Source organism: Arachis duranensis, chromosome 3, assembly GCF_000817695.3.
Source record: "Arachis duranensis cultivar V14167 chromosome 3, aradu.V14167.gnm2.J7QH, whole genome shotgun sequence".
NCBI classification, from domain to species: Eukaryota; Viridiplantae; Streptophyta; class Magnoliopsida; order Fabales; family Fabaceae; genus Arachis; species Arachis duranensis.
The window spans coordinates 109607192-109616884 of NC_029774.3; the positions used below are offsets into that span (position 1 = coordinate 109607192).

General features: G+C 37.5%; 1 protein-coding gene across 1 annotated transcript; it reads left to right on the top strand.

Annotated features, from left to right (window-relative positions):
• Window positions 1-6199: 6199 nt before the first annotated feature.
• LOC107480129 (probable beta-1,4-xylosyltransferase IRX10L) lies at window positions 6200-9009 on the top strand. Its single transcript, XM_016100268.3, has 4 exons — window positions 6200-6636; window positions 7267-7655; window positions 7820-8061; window positions 8322-9009. Exons 1-4 carry the CDS (start codon window positions 6531-6533, stop codon window positions 8833-8835), a joined length of 1251 nt encoding a protein of 416 aa, XP_015955754.1. The 5' UTR covers window positions 6200-6530; the 3' UTR covers window positions 8836-9009.
• The last annotated feature ends 684 nt before the right edge of the window (window positions 9010-9693 follow it).

Sequence of the window (9693 nt, forward strand, 5' to 3'; positions counted from 1 at the left end):
AAATTAGACTCCTTTTTAAAAATGACATCGTTGATATTAACAAAGTTATCATCCTCGTCCTTGGCTACCAGAGCATCCACCTCTATGCTATTACCAATGAGAACTTGAATTGGTACCTCATCAATATCATCATTCTAACCAAGAAAATGTAAAATTAAGAACTCAAATCCAAAGGCTGCAGCATCCTTATCAAGCTTTAAAACTGCTCATGAAACCCAAATAATACCTTCCTATTCCCTTAACAACACCTAGGATCAAAACCAATACCATAAAACCTACTAGAAAACTCCATAACCAAACCCACAGTCTCAAGAATACTATCATCGTTCTCCGAACCAACCTACTCACCACCCATCCTTACCTCCAATAATCTTCTCCCATTCTTTAGCAACACAAATCAAACAAGACAGACTTAATCTTTCCTAACAAAATCCCATCCAGCATCCTCCCCAAAATAGAAAAAATTAGCACAAATAGAATATTGAGAATCTCAACTCTAATAGGAAGAAACAGCCTAAGCTCCTCTAGAAAAATAATGGCAAAATGGTAACAAACGCCATTACTACCTTAAAACTTATCCTCGACGGAAAAAGTGTCTTCGTCCAAATTGTCAATGTGCCGGTGAACAAGTTCCAAATCTGAAGAATTCTTTTTCAAGAGAAACAAGAGAGTAGAAATAAACCTACAGAGAAAAATGTATAACTTGTCGAGACAGAAGGCATCAGTGGAAGGTCACTCGAGACTCATGGTGAGGAAGAAGGTGGAGAGATACTGGGGGGAAAGAGAGAGAGAGAGAGAGAGGTTGGTGAGTTCAGTTTGAGGGAGGGACTTGTCGAAGTTCCAGAAGCAGAAGAAGAGGCCCTTCTAGAGCTTCTTGGTGTCGTTGTCGAAGAGATGGTCATAGAGAAAAAGGAGCCATGTTTTGAGGAGAATGCAAAAAGCCCTGTCACAGGTGATTTTGTTGTAGCAAGCTAGCTACTTTACCAATGAACAACCCATTTGTTGCTCAGAATTGTTATCCATTGAAGTGGAGTTCGAATTGGGGGAGCAGTTTGGCTTTCTTCCACCACGGACTTAAAAATATTTTCAAATGATCCGGACTAAAATATTAGTGGAACAAAAAGTAAGAAATATTTTATCTTTTTTTCGAAGTCTTGAATGATCATTTCTTATTTTCAAGATCATTTTATCAAAATTCAAAATTATAAATTTTTAAGAGTCAAATTGATGTTTTATTTGGTACTTATGTAAAAAAATATCTTATTTGTACACTACAACTAGCCCTCAAAATGTAAAACAAAAAAATTATAACACCGATTGATTAAACTATGATTTCTACCAACAAAAACTTAGAAGTTGACAAATTTACTTACAAAAAAATAAAATTAACTTTATACCTATGAAAGATAGATTTCAATAGACAAAACTACTGAAATCTTAAAAATTTATCCAAAATTTTTAAATTATCCTCCTTAACCTAATCTAATCCCAAATTTTCAATTCCAACTCTTTACTACCACTCCATTCCAACAGGAGCCACCAATACCTCATCCCATCTCATCCTTTTCCACCCAGCCCTTAATCTCACCATTACCATGGCAATTCCATTGCATTTCCCCTCGCAATCTGGTGCGCGAAATTACAACTCGCACAACTGAACCACCAAATGTACTGGTTCGTCCAAGTAATACCTAAGGTGAGTGAGGGTCGATTCCACGGAGATTGTCGGCTTGAATCAAGCAATGGCTATCTTGTAAATCTTAGTCAGGCTGATATAAAAGATGTTGTTGAAAAACGCATAGAAATAAAGTAAAGATAAAATTACTCAGAGGTTGTGAATTCAATGATAAGAAGAAGGTTGAGTCCTCAGAGATGCTTCATTCTTCGGGGTCAACTTTTCTTACTGTCTACTGCAACTGTGAGTGATTTCTTCCATGGCAGGCTGTAAGTGATCAACTCCCGGGTCAGGGCTGCCAATCTTCCTCTCTTAGGCCGAATGCCAGGTTTAATGTGCACCCAATCTGAATGGGGTGAAGCTCCTGCAGTTCATCCCCCTGATGATCCTACTTAAAATGCCATAGACAAGGTCGAATCTTCTGGATCAGAGAATGATACGCCTTGGTTCTAGCCTCTACCACAAAGATCCTAATCTCCTCATACCTCTATTGAACTGATGTTTCGAGAAGTCTCCAATGAAGTCATGGATTAGCCGTCTAAGAGATGTATAATCAAGCTTATAGTTTAGTGATCTCCCGCCAAGGACTCACACCTAATCTATATTAGAAAAAGGATGATTGTCACGGGTCATCCCATTCATAAGGTTGAAGAACGAAGATACATCTTAGAATAGAGTCACACACGAATTGAAATAGAATAGTAATACTTTTATTAATCCATGAAAATCAGTAGAGATCCTAACCTTAACCTATGAGGTTTAGAGACTCATACTGTACATAAGTAATATTCAAAAGTAAAAGTGGGCAAGAGTCCTTAACAAGGGTGAACTCTTGTCTATATATAATAATCTAATAACTAGAGATTACAGAAATATGATAGACTAGGGTTAATAGTACGAAAATCTACTTCTAGGGCCCACTTGGTGAGTGTTTGGGCTGAGCTAAGGGTGTCTCCACATTCTAGGATCCCTCTTGGGCATTGAACACAGGCTATGGACTCCCTTTTGGGCGTTGGACGTCAGCTGCTCCCTTTTGGGCGTCCAACGCCAAAAATGGGGTAAGAAACTGGTACCATTTTTGAGCCTTCATTTCCGAGCAGAGTATAAACTATTATACATTGCTGGAAAGCCCTGGATGTTAGCTTTCCAATTCCATTAAGAGCGCGCTATTTGGACTTCTGTAGCTCCAAAAATGTTCCTTCGAGTGCACGGAGGTCAGAATCCGACAACATCTGCAGTCCTTTCTCTGTCTCTGAATCAGACTTTTACAAAACTCTCTGATTTCAGCTAGAAAATACCTGAAATCATCATAAAACACCACAACTCAAAGTAGAATCCAAAAATGTAAATTTTGCACAAAAACCTATGAAAATATATTAAAACTTAACTAATGCATAATAAAAACTATATGAAAATGATGGTAAAAAGCGTATAAAATATCCGCTCATCACAATCTCTCTCTCTGAACCTTTGTCATTCACTATAAATCAATCAAAGCACTATAGCTATGGCGATTGTAGTAGTAGGAAGAGGAGTAGGAAAATGTTAATCCATGGCAACAGACATAAAGGCTCTAACTGTGTAAGTCATAATAGGATGGTGGCTCGTAGGGTTTGCATCTTTCCTAGTCACATCAACCTCAGGAGGAACCCACATGTTTGGCTTCTACTCTAACGACATCAAAAATTTTTCAAGCTATGATCAAACCACCATCAACCTCTTAAACTTCTTCAAGGACCTGGGCTTCAATTTGGGTGTTCTCTCCAGTCTTATTAACGAGATCGCTTTTCCTTAGGGTCCTCGCCATGAGCTCCTTCATAAACTGTTTCGACTACTTCATGAGATGGCTTTCCATCACGTCCAAACTTTTCAAACCCAACATTTGGTAAATGCTCCTCTACATATTCATTAGGGCCAACTCTCAATTCTTTGCCAACACTATCTCTCTTACTTGTGTCAAGAGTTTTTCTCATAGTGCAACATTGTCCTCAAAATCTTACAAATACACATTATAACTTATTTACTATGATGGTGTAAATGTGAGGTAAGAAATTGAATAAAATGATTTGCCTGTATTGACAAAGTCTAAGAATGAATGATTAGTTGAATTATATCGTGAAAACACTGTTCCAGCAGAGAAGCAACTGAATTTTTGCAAAAGGAAAATTGAAAAAGTGCAAAGATGATGGAAGTGAGAAAGACAGGATGAGGACAGTCCGACAGTGTAATAGAATTGAGGGTGAAACGAGACAATAGTAGGTGAAGTGGGTTTTGGAAATTAAAAATTAGTGATTGTGTTAGGTTAAAAAAAGCCATTTGAAATTTTTAGGTAATATTTTAGGGTTTAAAAAATTTTATCCACCAAAACTCATTTTTTAGATACAAAGTGAGTTTTATTTTTTTTATAAACAAATTTATCAATATTGTAAGTTTTTTTTAAACAAATGAAGCTCGACACATGAGAGTGGAGCATAAAACAGACAGATACAAAAGCAAATCTAAATACAAGGTTAACAATCCTATGTTATCTCCGGCATTGCCATCAACAACTAGTAGGATCAATACCAGTCCACTCCTTGTAGCTCAAAAATGTCCTGTTCTGTATGACATCAACAGTTACCTCTTTATTGTTGAAAATTGTAATAACCCAGACCACTCGCTAGCACGATATTATCCGCTTTGGCACACAAGGCCTCACAGTTTTGCCTTTGACGATAGGGATGCTAGCCGAAGCTCCCCACACTCACTCGTCAAAACGCGTCATGCTAGGGAGAGGTATCCACACCTTTATAAGGCATGCTTCATTTCCCTCCCCAACCGATGTGGGACCTTACAATCCACCCCCCTAAGGAAGCCCAGCGCCCTCGCTGGCACATCGATCTGGGTTCTGGCTCTGATACCATTTGTAACAGCCCAGACCACCCGCTAGCACGATATTGTCCGCTTTGGCACACAAGGTCTCACGGTTTGTCTTTGACGATAGGGATGCTAGCCTAAGCCCCCCACACTCACTCGTCAAAACGCGTCATGCTAGGGAGAGGTATCCACACCCTTATAAGGCATGCTTCGTTCCCCTCCCCAACCAATGTGGGACCTTACAAAAATTCTGTTATTGCGTTCCAACCAGACGTTCCAAATAACCGCAAAGAACCCAGTCAGCCACCTTTTCTGCTCCTTTTTTCTATTAGGTGTTCCATTCCAACTCTCAAACAAGCCTTCAATACTTTCTGGGATAGCCGAATCTCTATGAAAATATCTCAACCAGACGCACCACACCTGCCACGTAAACTCATAGAACACAAACAATTGATGAACACATTCGATCTCTTTTTTATACAAGACACAAATACTATCATGCTGGCGAGCTATGCCTAATCTACTCAACCTTTCTTTAGTATTCACTCTACCGACTAAAACAAACCAACCAAACAGTTCAATTCTAGGCGGAACCAACCCTTTCCAGATCGAACTTGTGAAGCTATAACTCGTAATCTCCTCCGAAAGAGTCTCCGATTGCAACACCTGCAGAAAAGAGTTAGTAGAAAAAATACCTTTATATCAAATTTCCAAACAAGATTATCTTCTCTGTCAGCTGACAGCTTCACTGGTCTTAACATATCATGAAGTTGGGGAACTAGTTCCAACTCCCATTGAAACAGCTCTCTCCTCCAATGAAAATTTCAAATCCACTCTAATCCGTCCTAGAACCCACAATCCCCTATCACAGATCCTTGCTAGTTTAAAACAGAGAAGAGCCTTGAAAAACGCACTTTCAGAGGACCACCCTGGACCAGATATCTTCCAAAAATAGTGTCCTTCGTCCATCATTAACTTTCATTGCCAGCCCACTAATAACTTTTTCTTTTACCTGTTGTGCTTTTATATCCAACTGACATATCTCTTTCGAGGGGCCTCCCTTCACCGGTAAAGTCTGACTAGAAAGCATAACCTTGGGATTCAAATTGTTACACGAACAGACAATCTTCTTCCATAATGGACAATCTTTCTTAAAAAAACCGCTACTACCACTTAAACAGCAGTGCTGTGTTCCTGAGCACTGCATCCTCGACCCAACCCCCCACAATATTCTAAGTTTTATGTATAAAAATAATAATTTACTCAATAATTATTACTAATGTTAGTTCAAAAAAGTGATAATATCAAATTTGAACATTTAACTAACAAATGCTAAGAATATTTGTCAAAGTTCTTAATAAAAACAAAAAAATCATATAACAAAAAATGATTAGATAATTTATGTATATTTAACTAAAAATATAAATTTTATACATTGTTTGTATAAAAATATTCTAACAAATAGTATATTATTACATAAGATTAATTAAAAGTAAAATTTATTATTTAAATACATAATTTATTTAGATAACCATAATAAAATATTTTAAAATTAAATTCCTAACTAATTAATATAAATAAAAAATATATCCAAATGTTGACTATTCTTTTGAAATGAAAATATATTGGTGGCACCAAAACAAAAACCTATTAGGGGAATAATGGAGTCGTTTAGAATACAAGTTGACGTAAATGGTTGTCTGAGATTGACGTGTCATCCAACCTGCCTTGAAGAAAACCGCACTAAACCAGAAAAATCCCCATCCAAGCCCGAGATTCAAAACAAATTCACTTCTTTCTCTTGTCTTTCCCTTTCGTTGAAGCTGATTTGCTGTGTGAAGAAGAAGCCCCATTCCTAAGAAACCCTCCCACAACCGCTTTCCCTCGCGACTTCTTAACCATCGCCTCCTCGCAAACATTCGTTTCCTTATTATTATAGCTCTTCACTTACCCTTCTTCCTTTTCTTCTTGGGGTTGTGTCACCGAGCTAAACATAAAAATGGGACCTTTGAAGTGGGCTCTTCTTGGGGTTCTTCTTTCTGCTTCTCTCTTTGCAATTGATTCTGTCGAGCTGCGCAGGAACCAACCCACCGAAAGGATTTCAGGTGAGTTTGGTTTTCTCTACTTCTTTCCTTTATTTTGGATTGAGGTTTAGTAGTGTATTTGAGGTTGCAATTTCAATCAGAAAGCATTGTTAGTTACTCTTAAGATCCAAATTTTTGAAGTTCCAAGCCTTCTAGTTAGATACTATAAATACTAAAACATATATTGTTTCAAGTTTAATGACGTAGCATAATCCATTTAGGAGCTGAGGTTGTTTTCTCCAATGATTGGCAATGCCATAATTACCTATTAACTATATTGAGTAACTTCAGAATTAATGGATTGGCTGTGCTGACTCTTACCTGTTTTCCGTAAATGGTCTGTGTTTAGCAATAGTAAGTTATGCATTGAAATTACTTCGATTAGTTAAAGAAGGATTTCACTTGAAGGGCGTGCCCCAGACAGATTCTTGTCTTTTATAGTTCTGCTCTAGTTGGTATTTGTTTACATCTTCCTAAAGATCAGTGCCGACAATTAGGTCTAGAGCTTTGAAAATGCATAAGTGCATATGTAAGGTGCTTATAGCCTTCTACGCAGTCTTGTGTGCTATTTCTACACTTGCATTAAGCAATTTTGTTTCTGGAGAGATCATTCTTTAAGCATTTAGCGTGCTGTTGTCAAATTGATTGTAGGTAGTGCTGGTGATGTATTGGAGGATGATCCAGTGGGAAGGTTGAAAGTTTTTGTTTATGAACTTCCAAGTAAATATAATAAGAAAATTCTGCAAAAGGACCCGAGATGCCTCAACCATATGTTTGCTGCCGAGATCTTTATGCACCGGTTTCTATTATCTAGCCCTGTCCGAACTCTTAATCCTGAAGAAGCTGATTGGTTTTATACCCCTGTATATACTACCTGTGACTTGACACCAAATGGTCTCCCTTTGCCCTTCAAATCACCACGAATGATGAGAAGTGCCATACAACTTATTTCTGCAAATTGGCCTTATTGGAACCGGACAGAAGGGGCTGATCATTTCTTTGTAGTTCCTCATGACTTTGGGGCATGTTTTCATTATCAAGTAAGAAATTTAGTATATAAATTTTTACCTTATTATTTATATCACTATTAGTGCTACTTAACTATTTGAACCAAATGTGTAATTTCTTGAGAAGTACTCCCACTTCCACCATTAATGGATTGTGGATTATCCTTTGTGCATTTATATTATTTATGTTGTCTCAGGAAGAAAAGGCAATTGAGAGAGGGATTCTTCCGCTGCTACAGCGTGCAACATTGGTCCAAACATTTGGACAGAGGAATCATGTATGCTTGAAAGAGGGCTCAATCACCATTCCTCCATATGCTCCACCACAAAAAATGCATACACACTTAATTCCTGATAAGACCCCCAGGTCCATTTTTGTTTACTTCAGAGGACTTTTTTATGATGTTGGAAATGACCCTGAAGGTGGATACTATGCAAGGTAGTTCTTTTACAAGTTCGTTGGAATTTTCGTGTGCGAGACCTTTCATTTATTTTCATCTTATGAAGAATGAATGGCTTTGAGTTATATAATTAATAAAAACTGGTTAACCATATTGAGATTAATTCTATTCATGGCCGAAGCCTCTGATTGAAAATTGAAGAAAATCACACATGATGTTTGGTTAATGCATTTATGCTTTCATAACAGATCAAACTCAGATGGAAAAATTATCCTGATTTTGTTTTTGAATCTTACAGAGGTGCAAGAGCAGCAGTGTGGGAGAACTTTAAGGACAATCCATTATTTGACATTTCCACCGAGCATCCAACCACATACTATGAGGACATGCAACGAGCGGTGTTTTGTTTGTGTCCGCTTGGATGGGCCCCTTGGAGCCCAAGATTGGTTGAGGCTGTGATATTTGGTTGCATCCCTGTTATTATTGCAGATGATATTGTCCTGCCATTTGCTGATGCAATTCCATGGGAAGAGATCGGGGTGTTTGTCGATGAGGAGGATGTCCCTAAGTTGGATACTATACTCACATCCATCCCACCAGAAGTTATACTAAGGAAACAAAGATTGCTTGCTAACCCTTCCATGAAGCAAGCTATGCTTTTCCCGCAACCTGCTCAACCGGGAGATGCTTTCCATCAAGTTTTGAATGGCCTTGCCCGGAAATTGCCACACAACAAGAATGCGTTCTTGAAACCAGGGGAGAAGGTCTTGAATTGGACTGCTGGACCTGTGGGTGACCTTAAACCTTGGTAGCAATTGTAACAGTTTTCTGAGGCTATCAGGATATTTTATATTTCTTGGTCAGTCCTCCCAAATTGTTCATAGGGGTTTGGTACTTGAGATGCATTTTCTTTTTTGACATTGTAAATTTTGATGTCTTGTTGGACAAATTATTAGATCATGTAATCCATTTTGCAGGTTGATTGATATCATAGTATGCTTACCCTTAATTGCTGATCACGACTATTAAAATCAAAATCAAATTGGTGGCAATACAAATGTCTCATATCTATGTTTTCCTGTTCTGATTATAGTAATTAACTCTACAATCTCGAATGAGGACTTTGATGGATTGACCTGTTTGTGCTTGTCATGAGAACAATAAAAATTAACATGGTTTCATGTTTTGGTAAACTTCTGGTTTTGTTCTTCAAATTACCCAATTTATTATTATTATTATTATTATTATTATTATTATTATTATTATTATTTTGAGGAAGCTATTGACTACGTACCATTTCACATTTGTTTTGGATAGGGTGGTTGGTGGTAAAGAGATAAATACTGCTTATTCTTCTTACATTTTTGTAGTTGGCTAGTTGTTAAATTCGATTTTCTTTTGTGATCCATTTATTTATTTATTTATAGTTGAATTGATTTTGATTCATGGTGTGTATAAGTTTGTCATATAATCTAATGCCCCTCCTATTAGGAAGGCCAATTTGTTTTTATTTTGTTGGCAGTGTTTGTGGAATAACTTAATAAGGTCAATCTGATGCAACGAAGGCTTAGCACAAATGGCATATCTGTATGCCTCTTACAACCTGCACCTGGGTTCAAATTCTAGTTGAGGCTAGATGCTGTTTAAGAACCCATTATGTGCATCCATGT

Bases quoted from the DNA above. Each gene is read 5' to 3' on its own strand.
- LOC107480129 (XM_016100268.3), top strand. From the start codon at position 6,531: ATGGGACCTTTGAAGTGGGCTCTTCTTGGGGTTCTTCTTTCTGCTTCT. The intron at 6,637-7,266 runs GTGAGTTTGGTT...AATTGATTGTAG, and splicing joins ACCCACCGAAAGGATTTCAG to GTAGTGCTGGTGATGTATTG. The intron at 7,656-7,819 runs GTAAGAAATTTA...ATGTTGTCTCAG, and splicing joins GGGCATGTTTTCATTATCAA to GAAGAAAAGGCAATTGAGAG.